Source organism: Hypanus sabinus, chromosome 2, assembly GCF_030144855.1.
Source record: "Hypanus sabinus isolate sHypSab1 chromosome 2, sHypSab1.hap1, whole genome shotgun sequence".
NCBI classification, from domain to species: domain Eukaryota; kingdom Metazoa; phylum Chordata; class Chondrichthyes; order Myliobatiformes; family Dasyatidae; genus Hypanus; species Hypanus sabinus.
Window position 1 is genome coordinate 129,938,270 of NC_082707.1, and position 17,061 is coordinate 129,955,330.

A 17,061-nucleotide genomic window follows, 5' to 3' on the forward strand; every position below is an offset into this window, starting at 1 on the left:
TGATGGCCTGGTGGAAGAAGCTGTCCCGGAGCCTGTTGGTCCCGGTTTTTTATGCTGTGGCACTGTTTCCTGGATGGTAGCAGTTAGCAGCTAGAATAGTTTGTGGTTGGGGTGACGCAGGTCCCCATTAATCCTTCGGGCATTTTGTACATACCTGTCTTTGTAAATGTCCTGAATAGTGGAAAGTTCACATCTGCAGATGCGCTGGGCTGTCTGCACCACCACTCTGCAGAGTCCTGCAGTTCCCATACCAGGCAGTGATGCAGCCAGTCAGGATGTTTTCAATCGTGCCTCTGTAGAAAATTCTTAGGATTAGATAGAGTGGATGGCCAGCGCCTCTTCCCCAGGGCACCACTGCTCAGTACAAGAGGGCGTGGCTTTAAGGGGTGGAAAGTTCAAGGGGGATATTAGAGGAAGGTTTTTTACTTGGAGTGGTTGGTGCGTGGAATGCACTGCCTGAATCAGTGGTGGAGGCAGACAGACTAGTGAAATTTAAGAGACTACTAGACAGGTATATGGAGGAATTTAAAGTGGAGGGTTATATGGGAGGCAGGGTTTAAGGGTCAGCACAACATTGTGCTGTATTGTTCTATGTTCTGCAAACGTTTGTATGTTTTGGGAGCCCATACCAAACTTCTTCAACTGTTTGAGGTGAAAGAGGCACTGTTGTGCCTTTTTCACCACACAGCCAGCATGTACAGACCACACGAGATCCTCGGTGATGTTTATCCCGAGGAACCCGAAACTGTTTACCTTCTCAACCCCAGATCCATTGATGTCAATAGGGGTTAGCCTCTCTCCATTCCTCCTGTAGTCCTCAACCAGCTCCTTTGTTTTTGCAACATTGAGGGAGAGGTTGTTTTCCTGATGACTTCTTCTCTGTGGGCTGCCTCATTATTTGAGATTAGGCCAATCAGTGTAGTCAGCAGTAAATTTAATTAGCATATTGGAGCTGTGGGTGGCGACACAATCATGGGTATCAGAGAGTAAAGGAGGGGGCTTAGTACACAGCCCTGAGTGACACCTGTGTTGAGGGTCTGAGGTGAGGGAACCCATTCTTACCACCTGCTGGCAATCTGACAGGAAGTCCAGGATCCAGCTACACAAGGCAGGATGAAGGCTGAGGTCTCTGAGCTTCTTGTCGAGCCTGGAGGGAATTATGGTATTGAATGCTGAACTGTAGTCCAAGAACAGCATTCTCATATAAGCATCCCTCTTCTCCAGATGTGTAAGGGTGGTGTGTAGAGCTGAGGCTGTGTCATCTGTCGATCGGTTGTGTTGGTAGGTGAATTATAGGGGGGGTCGAGTGTGGGTGGCAGCATGCTGCAGATGTAGTCCTTGATCAGCCTCTCAAAGTATTTGCTCATGGACCCTATACAGATTACACAGAAGGTATTTGGTGTCTTGATGCAAATTAAGGTGAATAAATCCCCAGGGCCTGATAAGGCATTTCCTCAGACCCTGTGGGATGCAAGTTGCAGAGATATTCAGATCATCCTTAGTGACAAGTGAGTTACTGGAGGATTGGAAGGTAGCTAATATTCTGCTGTTTAAGAAAGTCTCTTAAAATAAACCTGTAAATTATAGGCTGGCGAACTTGACATCAGTAGTGGAGATGTTATTGGAAGGTATTCTAAGGGACTGGGTATGATTATTTGGGTAGACAGAGACTGATGAGGGATAATCAGCATGGCTTTGTACATGATAGGTCATATCTAACTAATTTTATAGAGCTTTTTAGGGAAGTTACCAGGAAAGTTGATGATGGTAAGTCAGTGGATGTTGTCCACATGGACTTCAGCAAAGCATCAGACAAGGTTCAGTCACTTGTATTCAAGATGAGGTAGTAAATTGGATTAGACATCGACTTTGAAGGGAAGCCAGAGTATTAGTAGATGGCTGCCTCTGTGACTGGAAAATCTGTGTCTAGTGAAGTGCTGCAGGGATTGGTGCTGGGCCCATTATTGTCTGTCATCTCTAACAAGAAATGGATGATAATGTGATAGAATGGATCAGCAAGTTTGATGACAAAAGGATTGAGGATGTAGTGGACAGCAAGGAAAATCAATCAAAGCTTGCAGTGGGATCTGGACCAGTTGGAAAAGTAGGAGATGGAATTTAATGCAGACAAGTGTGAAGTGGTGCACTGTGGGAGGACTAACCAAGATAGGTTTTACACAGTGAGAAGTAGAACAAAAGGATCTGTGAACACAGGTCCATAATTCATTGAAAGTGGCATCACAGGCAGATAGGATTGTTAGGAAAGCTTTTGGCACTCTGGCCTTCATAAATCAAAGTATTGAGTACAGAAGTTGGGATGTTATATTGAAGTTGTACAAGACATTGATGAGTCCTAATTTGGAGTATTGTGTGTAGTTTGGTCACCTACCTACAGGAAAGATGTAAATAAGATTGAAAAAGGACAGAGAAAATTTATAAGGATGTTGCCAGGACTGCAGGACCTGAGTTATAAGGAAAGATTGAATAGGTTAGGACCTTATTCCAGAGAATCTAAAAGATTGAGGGAGAATTTGATAGTGGTATACAACACTATGAGGGGTATAGATAGGGTAAATGCAAGCAGAGTTTTTCCACTGAAGTTGGGTGAGGCTCCAACTGGAAGCCATGGGTTAATGGTGAAAGGTGAAATGTTTAATGAGAAGATGAAGGGAAACTTCTTAACTCAGAGGTTAGTGAGAGTGTGGAACAAGCTGCCAGTGCTAGTGGTGGAAGCAATTTCAAGTTTCTTTCTTCTTTTTCAATATTTTTATTAATTTTCACATAGAAGAATACAGAGTACATGGGGATATATGTTATGAATTATAAAAAAAGAATAGTACCAAATACATTATATTTAAATCACAGTACCCTATATTCATAATCAAACACATACATTAATTAAATTGTAATTTGAATTGTAATAATTTTATTATAAAAAGAACCTAAACCCACTACTAAGATCAAAGCTGTTTGGTAAAGAAAGAAAGACAGAAAAAAATCGTTATCACATAGTGATTTATGTTATTAGCCAACATCTGTACTTTAACACCAAATCAAAGGTTTTGAAAGTAGTTCAAAAATAGTCCCCACAATATTTGAAAGTCTTGGTTAGAATCAGAAATTGAACAATGAATCTTCTCTAAATTTAAGCATGACATAACATCATGTAACCATTGTGAGTAGGCAGAGCAACATCCTTCTATTTAAGCAACACCGCCCTTCTAGCTGCAAGAGAAATAAAAGCCAATATATACAAGTCAGATGTCTCCAAAGTTACGCCTTTTTCTCCAGCAGTACCAAACAAGGCAGTCAAAGGGTTAGCCTTAAAATTTAGTTTAAAAAGTACAGAAAATGTTTGGAATACTTCCTTCCAGTATTTTTCAAGATGTGGACATGTCCAAAACATATGGATTAGTGAAGCCTTTCCATTGTTACATCTATCACAATAGGGAGATATATCTGGATAAAAACGAGATAGCATGTCTTTTAACATGTGGGCCCTTTGGACCACTTTAAATTGTAGGAGGGAGTGGTCAGCACATAGTGATGAAGCGTTAACCAATTTAAAGATTTCATTCCAAGTCTCCTCAGAAATTGAAATCTGTAAATCTTGTTCCCAGGCATTTTTAATTTTGTCTAAAGGTGCCTCTCTTATTCCCAACAACATACCATAAATATTGGATATTGAGCCATTATGAAAAGGTTTCAAATTAGAAATTACATCTAATGAGTTCTTATCAGGACTCATAGGAAATGTATGCAATTGAGATCGCAGAAAGTCTCTAACTTGTAGATATCGAAAAAAGTGGGCTTTTGGTAAGCTATATTTAGCTGACAGTTGCTCAAACAAAAAGAGACTTCCTCCAACAAACAGATCGTGGAAGCATTTAATACCCAATCTATCCCATTCTTTAAAAACTACATCGGTCATAGGTGGTTTAAAAAAATCAATTAGAAAATATGGAACTAGAAAGAGAAAATCTCAATAAACCAAAGTATTTTCTAAATAGTAACCAGATCCTCAAAGTACGTTTAACTACCAAATTGTCAGATAGTTTATTTAAAGATAAAGGAAGTGCTGATCCAAGAAGAGAAATAATAGAAATTTTTTTTAACAGAGTTAACTTCTAAGGAGACCCATACTGGACAGTCCTCACGATTATGACCAAAACATCAGATTCCATATATTTATAGACTGCCTAGTAATAAAACCTAAAATTTGGTAAAGCTAAATCTCCATTCTTTTTAACTTTTTGAAAGTGAACTTTATTTAATCCAGAATATTTTTCCATATATACGACGATAGAATTGAATCAAGAGAATCAAAAAAGGACTTAGGAATAAAAACCAGTAGGACCTGAAAAAGGTATATAAATTTAGGTAGGATATTCATTTTAATAGAGATAGTTCAATGAATCAATGAGAGAGAAGGGCGACCAGTTTGATAGTGCTCTTTTCATATAATTCAAAAGGGTAAGAACATTTTCTTTAAGTAGGTGTTTATAATTCTTGGTAGTTGTTGCACCCAGATAGGTAAATTGATTTCATACAATTTTAAAAGGAAGGTTATATCCTGAAAACTGGCTGAAACAGGAGAGTAAAGAAAGTGTAGGAGGTAACGAGGTCTCAACATTAGAAATAAAAAGCAATAGATCATCAGCATAGAGCAAAACACTTTGGGTAGTACCTCTCCTTAAAATACCACTGATATCACTAGATTCTCAAAAAGCAACAGCAAAGGGATCTAAAACCAGATCAAAGCGCAGAGAGCTCAAAGGACATCTTCAATTTCAAGTTGAAGAGGTTTGAATAGGCATGTAGATGGGAGGGTTATGGAGGGCTGTGGTCCAGATACAGATTGATGGAAAGTTAGCATAATAATCCGAAATGGACTATATGGGCCAAAGGGCTTGCTTCTGTGCATTACTGTGGTACGTAACCCAACAATGGCATTCAGCTAAATATAAAAACTTTTCTAGATATATTATCACTACCATCTCCAGTGATATTAGGAATGGATGATGAATTCCTTTTGTTAGCTATTCTATATCCCACAGCAATTCATGGGATTTTTGCAAAATAATATTTAAAAACTTCACCTGGAGTTTTGCACTTATTAAAAAAATAAAATTAAATCTTGTAAGACATGCACTATTTAATAATTAAAAGGCACAGTGGTTTGGTGACTCAGGTTAAAATCTAGGAAACCACATTGGTAAGACCAGTCTATTTATTAAGAAATGGCTTGTCCAGTAATGAACAATGGAACAGTTCAGAATTTGTTGTCAAAATAATTTTTTTGTTGTTTTCTCTTTTGAGTTAATAGTATGGCATGGGAAGATCAAATGCTCTCTATGAAAATGTCCTTCTCCTACCATTAATTAGATACCAGCATTCTAGAAGTACTGATGTAATCTAACCTGATCAATAATAGCTGGTATTTCTTCACCTGTATGCTTTAAAACAGGCCTTTACCAACAGCAGTCCACTTCTTAAGTTCCTGTATTCTCAATAATGAATCTTAATTGAACAGAAGCAAACAAGCAAACCAAAAATATTCACGCAGAAAACTTCAATGCCATTAATGAAACTGACAGGAAAATATTACATCATAGATATGGGAAAGGTAAGGAAAATGTTACTGGTTTCAATGTGCTAAAGTTTTTAAATCATTCTCCACAAAGTACATGCAAATACAAATGGAATCAAATACTTAATATTAAAAAATGATTTATTAAATAATCCAATCCATTTCATGAATCAGGTATTAGATATTTAGATATTACCTATTTTCACAATTTACTTTGTTGTTTTTCAAGATGTTTTCTCAGAAACATTTGTATCTTCGGCCAAAGGTCTATCTGGGCTAATGAATGCTCTTTCATTTCTCCTCCCCATATCACAGGAAGCCCTACCAACCGATGAAAAGAGGCATAGCAGAATGGAAAATAGCTGGGCTCCAGCAGGTGTCCTGCCTTTGGGTAGGTAAGAATTTCATAGTTCTCTTTTCCATTTTCCTTCAGTTGTTCGATAGCTTGCTGAGCAAAGAGTGGAGTGTTCCAATTCTTGTCATCCTCTCCAACCACAAACAAAAAATTACCCTCAGCCTTTTCTAATGGGATGATACAATCTTTATTTTCTTCTTCCCTTGGGTTATTAGTTACTTGAGAGATATCAACAAGATTTGATTCCAGAAACCTAGTTTGGTCCAATGAAACACTCAGGCCTGGAAGAGTGATGTTTTTGTAATGCAAAGTACCTAAAGTGTTTGCATTGCATCCACCAATACTGACAGCTGCTCTGACTTGTGGTATAAATGTAGTCATTGAAAGAACCAGGTCTCCTCCCTTTGATATTCCTATTGCTCCAACTCCAGGACCTGATACCTTAAACAGTAATTTATGTACATATTAACAGCATCAACTTTATTATATATACTTCTAATAAATTGAGCTAGAACAACCTTTGGGTGGAACCACTTGTACCATACCTTGTCCTACCCTGCCACTTGTAAAAACACCATTCCCTTCTCTCAATTCCTCCATCTCCACTATGACTGGCACATTCTCGGCTGCAGGAGTATGTGCTGAGGGATGCAATCAAACTTGGTGCAGCCACTGCAAGGGCCCGGTGGGGAAGGACCACAGTCTAGGGTTCTTCTCCCGCGGGATTGAGGGATAGGGAGGTCTCCCCTGTCCCCTGTCTTGTTCGTGTGCTGCATAGAACCCTTTGCTGAAGCCATCAGGAGGGATGAGGGCATAAGAGGGGTGACACTGCCAGGCAGTGGAGGGACACAAGTCAAAACCTCCCTGTACATGGACAATGTCACCATCTTCTGCTCTGATCCGAGGTCAGTTTGCAGGCTGATCAGCATCTGCAAACAGTTCGAGCAGGTGTCAGGGGCCAGGGTCAACCGCATGAAGAACGAAGCCATGCTCTTCGGCAGTTGGCCTGACTGATCCAGCGTCCCCTTCACCATCAGGTCTGATCACGTGAAGGTGTTGGGGATCTGGTTCGGAGGGGCTGAGGCGTGCAACAAGAACTGGCAGGAGCGGACTGCCAAGGTCAAACAGAAACTGGGACTGTGGGGAGGGTGCTCCCTACCAATAACGGGCAAGAACCTGGTCATCTGGTGTGAGGTGCTCTCAGGGCTGCTGTACTTGGCGCAGTGTGGCCAGTCCCCCGCTCCTTCAGCTCGGAAATCACCCGGGCCATCTTCAGATTCGTCTGGAGATCCAAGATGGAGCGGGTCAGACAGACCACCATGCACAAGTCCCTGGACAATGGGGGCAAAAATGTTCCCAATGTCGCCCTCACCCTGATGGCCAGCTTCGTGTGTGGCTGCATCAGTTTGTGTGTGGATCCCAGGTATGTGGGCACCAAGTACCACTAAGAACCCGGTCTACCTGTCACCCTGGATATGAAGGATGGGTCTGGTCCCTTTCACACGCACCACCCGTCAGCTGGTCGTTGCCACCATACCTGTCCTTTGTAGAGAAGTTCTTTCAGGTCAACACCTTTGATCACAGGGCCATCAGGCACTGGTCCTGTGGTCCTGAGGAACTGCAGGAGAAGGACATGATGGACACAGTGGGGCGGTTCCCCGAGCAGACTGTCCAGTTCATCTGGCAAAATGCCTCATCACCAGACCTCACCAACAGGCACCAAGACCTCGCTTGGCTGGCGGTGAGAGGGGCCCTCCCAGTCCGATCCCTCCTGTATGCCTGGAACGTCATCTCCACACCCCACTGCCCACGGGAGGACTGCAGTGAGGAGGAGTCGGTGACCTACCTCTTTGCACACTGTGGGTTTGCGGAGAAGGTGAGGAGGAGGATGGAGGGGACAGTGTCAAGATTCATCCCCAGCAGCTGCGTAACAGAGGACTCTCTGATCTACAGGCTGTTCCTGGGGATGCACATGGGGACCAACATCCGGTGCTGCTGGCAGATCATCAACTTGGTGAAATACGCTCTTTGGTCGGCCCAAAACTTGATGGTCTACCAGCACATGGAGATGTCTGTGGGGGAATGCTGCCGACTGGCACATTCTCGGCTGCAGGAGTATGTGCTGAGGGATGCACTGAAACCTGGTGCAGCCACCGCAAGGGTCCGGTGGTGAAGAACCGCAGTCTAGGGTTCTTCTCCCGCTGGAGTTGAGGGAAATATGGAATAACAGAGTGCCGCATGGGTGGCTAAAAGTGTGGGAATGTAAAGACTGTAATGGAAACATTTGTAAAGGATTGAGAGACATTTAATGGCTTATTGTACATAATTGTATTTTTGAATAAACTATATTTTGTAAAAAAGATCTGCTCTCAGGATGAGGCTTTTCATTCTAGAACAAAGGAGATGTCATCCTTTCTCAAAGAAAGAGACTTCCCTTCCTCCACCATCGATGCTGCCCTCAACCGTATCTCTTCCATTTCATGTATGTCTACTCTTATCCCATCCACCCACCACCCTATCAGGGATAGGGTTTCTCCTGTCCTCATCAACCACCCCATCAGCCTCTAAGTCCAGCACATAATTCACCAGAACTTCTGCCATCTCCAACAGGATCCCACCACCAAGCACACCTTTCCCTCTGCAATCCTCCCCCCACACTTCTGCAGGGATTGTTCCCTACATGACTCCCTTGTCCATTCACCCCTCCCCACCGATCTCCCTCTTGGCACTTATCTTTGCAAGCAGAACAAGTGCTACACTTGCCCCTTCACCTCCTCCCTCAATGCCATTCAGGGCCCCAACAGTCCTTCCAGGTAAGGTGACACTTCACCAGTGCATCTGTTGGGGTCATATACTGTGTTTGGTGCTCCCGGTGTTGCCTCTTGCGTATCGGTGATACCCGATGTAGATTAGAAGACCGCTTCACCAAGCATCTGCGCTCCGTCCGTCAGAAAAAGCAGAATTTCCCAGTGGCCACCCATTTTACTTTTACTTCCCATTCCGATTTGTCCATCCATGGCCTCCTTCACTGCCAGGATAAGGCTACACTTACGTGTTCCTCCAACTTAGGTTTGAGGAAAAACACCTTATATTCCGTTTGAATAGCCTCCAACCTTATGAACACTGATTTGACAAACTTTCAGTAATGCCTCCACCCCCTCCCTTCACCATTTTCCATCCCCTTGTCCCTCTCTCGTTATCTCCTCCCCCTCCCTTTTTCTTTTTTCCACGGCCTTCTGTCTCTTTCACCAATCAATTTCCTAGATCTTTGTTTCATCGCTCCCCCTCCAAGTTTCATATATCACCTGGTGTTTCTCTCTCCCCCCGCACCCCCCTACCACCTTTTCAAATCTACTCCTCAGTTTTTGTTCTCCAGTTATGCTGAAGGGTTCGGCCCAAAACGTCGACTGTACTTTTTCCCATACATGCTGCCTGGCCTGCTGAGTTCCTCCAACATTTCCAGCTTCTGCAGAGTTTCTCATTTGTTGATAGATGACATTTTCCAGTTCTGATGAAATGTCACCAACTCAAATTTTAACTGGAATTTTTTGGCAGATTCTGCTGGATTTTCTGACAATTTCCAGATTTTCTGATTTCATTTATTTTTAAATCCCAGCTTGATTCTTTTATGTTTATCTGTTATCTTTATATTATTTTAGCAGTCTTAACATACATTAAAATGCTTAGCTTAGTCTTTCAGATGAGATTTTAAATTAATAGTCTGTATTTCGAAGACCAGGGATGTTCTAGACCAATCAGAGTACAAGCAACAAATCACATTTTCCTGGGTGGTTGTGCCTATCAGGTGTCCCTGGAACAACAGCTTGGAATTATTCATCATCCCAATCTTTGCAAGATGGATTTCAGATTGTGAAAACGATGTAAAAATGCATAAGACGGGCAATTTCCTACTTAAAGAAAGGAAATACCCCAACCAATGTGGAATTTTGGTATCCCCTTCTATTGTTCCCTCCATTCTTTCATCCCTCCCTGTTCCTTTAACTCAACTCTCCTCAAAGATTGTCCCAAATGAACAGATAGCTCAAATGTTCAGGCATGCACAGCTTAAGTTTGAACACCTAATTGAACCGATAACAGGTAACTTATCTATAACAAAAGCAGCAAGGAAATTACATGCCCAGAACTACTTCTTTCCAGTTTTCAACCCCTTAATAGTTTGCTGAAATGTGTATTGCCATCTCAGGAAAGGGAGTGGAGGAGTTCCTGCTAGCTGGTTTAATTGCTGTCCAGTTATAACAAGCACTGATATCTGAGTATTTCCTTCCCTGCATTCAACATCGACATTCCCGAGATCTTCGTGAATTGGCCATTTTATCTCCCCCAGGATCTTACTTGACATCACAAGATGGCAAGGAAAATATGCAAATTAATTGCACTCTTTTTCAAAGAATCATATTCAAAATTATTTTCTAAATGGAACATGAAGCATCTTACCTTTGAATGGTCCCTCAAAAAGTTCACAGCTTCTTCAAAGTATTCAAGATCAAGGTTGAGAAAGTCCTTTGGAAGGTCGTCGAATCCAAAATATCCTAAAGCCAGCGTCAGAAATCCATGGCTTGCCAAGAGGCTAGCTCTGTGCTCAACCACCCCACCGACTGACCCATACATATCAATAACCCCTGGAAATGGACCATCGCCTGTCAAATTCAAAGATTACAGTGATTCATCACGGAAATTTACAATGTAATTAAGACTCACAATTATTACGCACAAAACTCTGAATCGTTACAAATGGGGCTTATTTAGGATAGCTAGTGGTGACAAGTGGGGAACTACAGATATCAGTATTTAGGTCCTAGCTATTCACAAAAGATATAATTTTGGTACTGGAACTAGAATCGGTGTCATAGAATAATACAGCATGGAAATGGGCCTTTAGCCCAACTGGTCCATCCGCCCAAGATTCCCATCTAAGCTAGTCCCCTTTGCCCACATTCCTCTACACCTGTCTATCCATGTACCTGTCCTAGTACTTTCTAAATGTTGTTAGTATACCTGCCTCAACATTGAGAAGAGGTAAAAGGCAGAAGTGGGGAACAGAAGAGGGAGGGGAAAAGAAAAAATTACTGGAAGGAGAAATTGATGTTCATACTGTCAGGTTGGATGGAGATTACCTAGATGGAATAAGAGATTTTGCTCCTTCACCCTGAGAATGGCCTTATCATGGCAAAAGAGGCCGCCACAGACTGACAATTTGGAATAGGATTGCCCCTTCTCCTCACCTGCCTACACCCTCCCCCTGGTGCCCCTTCTTCTTTCTTCCATGGTTCACTCCCCTACCCTATCATATTCCTCCTTTACCTTTCCTACCTACCTGACTTCACTTATCATCTTCTAGCTTGTCCTCCTTTGCCTCCCCCCACCCACCACTTTTTATTCTGCAGTCTTCCCTCCTTCCTTTTCAGTCTTGATGAAGGGTCTCAGCCCAAAACATTGACTGTTTACTTATTTCCATAGATGCTGCCTGACCTGCTGAGTTCCTCCAGCATTTTGTGTTGCTCTGGATTTCCAGCATTTGCAGAATCCCTTGTGTTTATGATTTGGTACTCCAAAGGCTTGCTGGAGCATGGGAAGAGGAGGTGAAAGTAATAGGAAAGGCTACAGAGAATGCTAAGACTGATTCTGTTAGGCAGGCGTAAATTCTATCCCAGTCTGGAATGAAGATGAGGGGGATTACAAGTGGGGGGAGTAAAACCAAAGATTCCCCGCTCAATTACGCACTCCTAAGGCAAGGAGAAGATATCAGCCCCGGGAAACCCAAAGTAGATGAAGAATTAGAATTGTGGGAAACCAGGTCATTTTGCTAGGGCATGTAGGACATCCCAACAGGAACCACAGGGACTTGGACAAGGATGTCCCACAATTGCAGCTGGTCAGCCTCTCAGGATGGCTTCAGTATGTCAAGAGCACCAGAGGGCTCTTCCTCAATTTTTAAGTTAATGGGAACTGGAGGGTGCCAGAGTTTTGGTTGATTTGGGGATATTAATTTTTTTGTTTCTGCACGATCATTTCTTCCGGCATTCTTTTGCATTGAAGCTTCAAGGATCGAGAAGGATTTCCTTGAGACATCCATCCCAGCTAAAGAAGTTATACCTCCACCTAACGTAGAGGGTACTGGGACAAGGAAAAGGGTGGCATGAGGGAAAGGCCAGGCCAACGCTATAAAGTTGCAAGAGGAGTGACGTGATTAATAATTCGGTGAGTCTGGATGCAATATGGTATGATAGCATCTTCCTCCACACAGTTGAGAAAGACAAAGCCCATAGGCACAAATGCCAGCTGATGGACAGAACTGTAACGTGTCCATCCATGGAGAGAAATAAACAGTTGACATTTCGGGCTGAGATCTTTCACCGGTCCTGATAATGAGCATCAGCCCATTTGCGTGTGTTGCTCAAGATTTCCAGTATTTGCATAATCTGTTATGTCCATACCATTTTCCTGAATGAATATTCATGGATGGTTTCTGGATAGATACTGATTTAAATTTGCATGACAGAAGCCCAATGCATCAGTACAGTCACATACAAAAGTTGGGGGGGGGGGGGGGGGTGTCAATACTACATAGTAATCTTTACTTAAGCACTACCAATGTGTAAAGCTACCAACAGAACTGGTACATGGATAGTTTATGAAGAAGCATGTTTCTTTTGCAGAGCCTCTGCAGGATCCCATGCATGGTCTTGAGGTTCTCATTACTAATCCAAATGGACCTTCTCCTCTGAATGGTTATGAGCCAGAAGTTCCCTGGACTCTTCTTCAAGGAACCTTGAGCACATCCTTGAACCTTTCTCTCTGCTTACTTGGTAATTTCCTTTGTGTCAGACCTTGGAATAGAATATCTGCTTCGGGAGTTGCACATCAGAGAAGCTAACTACAAGGCCTACCCAGTGAAGCCCATTCAGAATATCCGTGGCCTCAGTGCTGATGCTGTTTTCCTACATGAGGATACTAAAGGATTAAGGATCAAAGGGAATATGTTACATTTCTTTAGTCTCTTGAGGAAGTAGGGGACGCTGGTGTGCTTTCTTAGCCATGGCATCTACGTGATTGGACCAGGACAGGCTATTGGTGATGTCAAGTTCATTGAAGTGAACATCACTGTATCTCTACACTAGTGGTCGCCAACCAGTCGATGGTGATCGACCGGTCGACCTTTGAGACTTTCCCAGTAGATCCCGAAAAAAAAATAAAAATAAATACACAAATACATTATGCCTGATAAACCTTTTGATGCAAATATGTAGTAACTTCTACTTTGAAAACTTGACAACTTCATGCCCAAAAGGAATAACTTTATCTAGGATGGTAAAACGATATATGCATACAGATGTTTTCACTAATGCGCACTGGGCTGAAAAGACCGATAGGAAAACCCTGCAATCCCGGAAACAATCTCTCTTTACAAACAGTTTCCGTAGCAGGAGTATTGCTATATTACCATGATCCTAATGGGAATTAACTTATCTTTATAATACTCACATTACAACCCTTCTCCCTCTTTAAATTCCAACATTCCCCAAATATACAAGAAATGGGAAACAAAATCAGTGGTGTCATTAGCACGTGTACCCCTGAAACTTATACTAGTGTCTCAGTAAGTTTACCAATACCAGGAAAGTTGAGGAGCTGAAATCGGGGTTGAAGGCCCAGCAAACATGCTGCTCAGAGGACATGGATCGACAGTGTTAAAGGGCTTGTCACTCTGTGACTATTTTTCACGACAGTTTGATGAATTCGTGGATGTAATGCAAACAGCTCAGCTTGTATTTGTCAGAATGGCTTTCCAGGATTTTATAAAAAAGGACTTCCTCGCACTTAAAGAAGAGAACAAGAGGTGAGGATATTTACAATGAGTTAAAAAAAAAGTCCATGAAAATGACATCCCCATTCATAAACTGGTGGCAATTACTACTGATGGGGCCCCAGCAATGCGCAGTGTGCGCGTTGGTTTTTATAGCACTGTGCCGAAATGACCCTGATTTTCCTGACTTCCTGGATTATCACTGTGTGATTCATCGGCAGGCCTTGGCTGGGAAGGTCGTGGTCTTTTCTCATGTAATGACACCGGTGGTCAAACTGATAAACTTGATTTGAGCAAACGCAAAACCGCTTATTCAAGGCGTTATTGGATGAGCTCAATGCAGCAATGGCCTGTTTGATATGCTAGTTAATGTTTTCTTGGTTAAATTAATTTGAAAGTTTGATAAAAGCATTTGATGTAATTAAAATACAATTAGCCCAAATAAAGGGCCTCAAATTGGAAGTACAATCTGATCTATTTTTTCTCTAAAAAATTTAGTAGGTCGATCTTACCTTTCACTAAGGCGGAGGTAGGGGATCTTAGGTTTAAAAAGGTTGGTGACCACTACTTCACACAAATAATCAACATGAAGCAAAATTGTTAATGTAATATACTACTTTGATAGCAGTTGAAACAAGCTACCATGCAAAGCAATGCATTAACTAAGTGCTTGTGTCTTTTTAATGAAAATTATTTGAGAAATATTACTGCCAAAGGCAGTCCAATGAAAATCTTCAAAACTGCAGCAGGTATTTAGACAAGAACAACCACATTCTATCCCTACAATTAAACTCCCAGATCAGAATGTGGCATGTTTTCAATGTACCTAAAGCGTTCAATGCCTTAACATTTAGTAACTTTTGGGTGGCTATTGAGATCATACCCCCAACCTGAGTAAACCCAAAGCCTGTATCTTCTAAGGCTTCCTGCAGACTAACAGTACTATTGTTTCAAATTGTACAATGTTATTTAAAAAAAACTTCTATAAAGCCAAAAATACCCTCCTCAATACCCAAAGCCTGGACTGACACCTTGCCTATTGTCCCGTTTATTATTTATTGTAATGCCTGCACTGCTTTGTGCACTTTATGCGGTCATGTGTAGGTCTGTAGGCTAGTGTAGCTTTCTCTGTGTTGTTCTTTTTAACGTAGTTCAGTCTAGTTTTTGTACTGTGTCATGTAATACCATGGTCCTGAAAAACGTTCTCTCATTTTTACTATGTACTGTACCAGCAGTTATGGTCAAAATGACATTAAAAGTGACTTGACTTGAAATGTTCTAAGTTTGGTGCAAGGTAAACACACACAATAAATTGGCTCAATTACATACATACAAGTGCCATTCTTACCAGGTGGGACGAAGAGTACCCCCCGGATCCTGCCCTTTCTCACTGGGACCCTGGCCACCCCTTCACTCATGAACCACCGCTCATTGACACAGGCGGCCAGTGGGAGCCCCTGGGGGTCGTCGCTGTGCCCATCAAACACTTCGATGCGGACCCGCAGCGGCGAGGTGGCCACGTCTTTCTTCACCAGACGCTTGTACGGAGTGGCAGGCGTGAGCGACCAGAAGAGGCCCATGGGCTCGGTGCCCGAGTAGTGGCCGCCCAGGGACGGCGAGCGGCTCAGATCCAGCTCGCCCCGCTGGTCCGCCCGGTAGAAAGCCGCCGAACTGAAAGTCTCGCCCTTCTCATCAGCGAGGACGGCCTTCATGGTGACCTGTTGCAGCGGCGACAGACCACTCACCCGGACCCGCACCGGCTCATCGAAGAGGCATTTGGCGCCCGGCTCCAGCCACGCACTCGCAGACATGGCGGCTGGGCCAGATCGGCGCCACTGAGAGTTCCGCAGCAACTGCACGGCCGACCTCGCCACAACAAACATCCTCCGATCGTCAACGGAGGGGCCGCGGACTGCGCATGACATCGGGATTCCCAGCAACGCGGCCAAAGGTCGGACTCCGCCACCGGGGAAGCCGCAGGCCCGAGCCCCGAGCCCGGGGAGGAGACAGGTCTCACTGATGGATAAATATGTTGTTCGCTACACGGAACACCATAGATAAAAGAAATAACGCCTGAGGCACTCAGCCATGCACACGAAATGCTGGAGGAACTCGGTCCGAAACGTCGAATGTACTCTTTTCCCAGATGCTGCCTGGCCTGCTGAGTTCCTCCTGCATTTTGTGTGTGTTACTCTGGGTTTCCAGTGTAATGTACAGATCTATTTCTGTTAGTGCAATGACTACCCTTAGCACTAATTATTGACTGATAACTTATCTATTATTCTCTGCAAAGTGAATATACAAGTTAACTTCTCCTCCGAGTGCGTGCCTTTATTTGATTTGATGCACTTCTCGCTGTTGTAGTCAGGGACACTGGAGGTCACCCTGCCTTCCCACATCCCACAAGAGGAGCATTTCACTATCCTGCCTAGCATCTCTACTGTTCCTAGTTCAGCAAATAAAGAGATGGGGAAAAAATAACTTGAGCTTTCTTCCGTTTACTTTTGCTGGCTGAAGCCTTGAAGAGCTAAAAAGCCAGAGGATCACCACTATGACTCAGACAACAGGCACCTGTCTCTGCCTTCCTTTAGTTTGCTCTGACTTGCCAATCCCAAATGCTGATTGGTTACTGGTCAAAACTCTCTCTCTCTCTCTCTCTCTCTCTCTCTCTCTCTCTCTCTCTCTCTCCCTCCCCGTCTTGTTTCACGGCGGTTGCCACCCGGCTTAATGGTGTATTACCGCCACCTTCTGTTCCGGAGTATGCGATGGACTCACATTCTAAATCCCTTCACCCAATCGCACACATACACATACCCTAACCTACGCTTTATCCTCCCCATCCTAGTACCCTATTCCTGTTTATCCATCATATCCTATAAAAAACCCCTGTACCCCTTAAGAAAGCTAAAAATACTCTGACCTGTGTTCTCTCACCCATGCCCAGCAACCCTTTTGATGTGAATTCCTGCACCCCCAATTCCCTTAGATTAATTCTCATCATCTCTCTCTGTATCCCATACTTCCTGCAACTCAGAACTACATGCTCTACTGACTCCTCTTCCTGACATTCTGCACACAATTCTGTCTGGTGTTTCCCTATCAATTTCAATGTTTGGTTTAGTGCACAGTGCCCCAGCCTTAACCTAGTCCACACAATTTCCTCTCTTCTGTATCTACTTCCTACCCTAGAACCTGCAACACTTTTTTGTATTTGATATAAATGCCTCCCTTTCCCCTCCCTGTCCCATCTTTCTCACCACATTTGGTTAATTTTTTCCCAGATTGCACACT

The 17,061-nt window shown here is 43.1% G+C and overlaps 1 protein-coding gene across 1 annotated transcript; it reads right to left on the minus strand.

Annotated features, from left to right (window-relative positions):
- Positions 1 to 2,759: 2,759 nt before the first annotated feature.
- LOC132383839 (acyl-coenzyme A thioesterase 1-like) lies at positions 2,760 to 16,210 on the minus strand. Its single transcript, XM_059955046.1, has 3 exons — positions 15,119 to 16,210; positions 10,401 to 10,603; positions 2,760 to 6,386 (listed from the first exon to the last, which is right to left on the minus strand). The coding sequence occupies exons 1-3, from the start codon at positions 15,693 to 15,695 to the stop codon at positions 5,793 to 5,795; spliced, it is 1,374 nt and encodes a 457-aa protein (XP_059811029.1). The 5' UTR covers positions 15,696 to 16,210; the 3' UTR covers positions 2,760 to 5,792.
- Between the last annotated feature and the right edge of the window lie 851 nt (positions 16,211 to 17,061).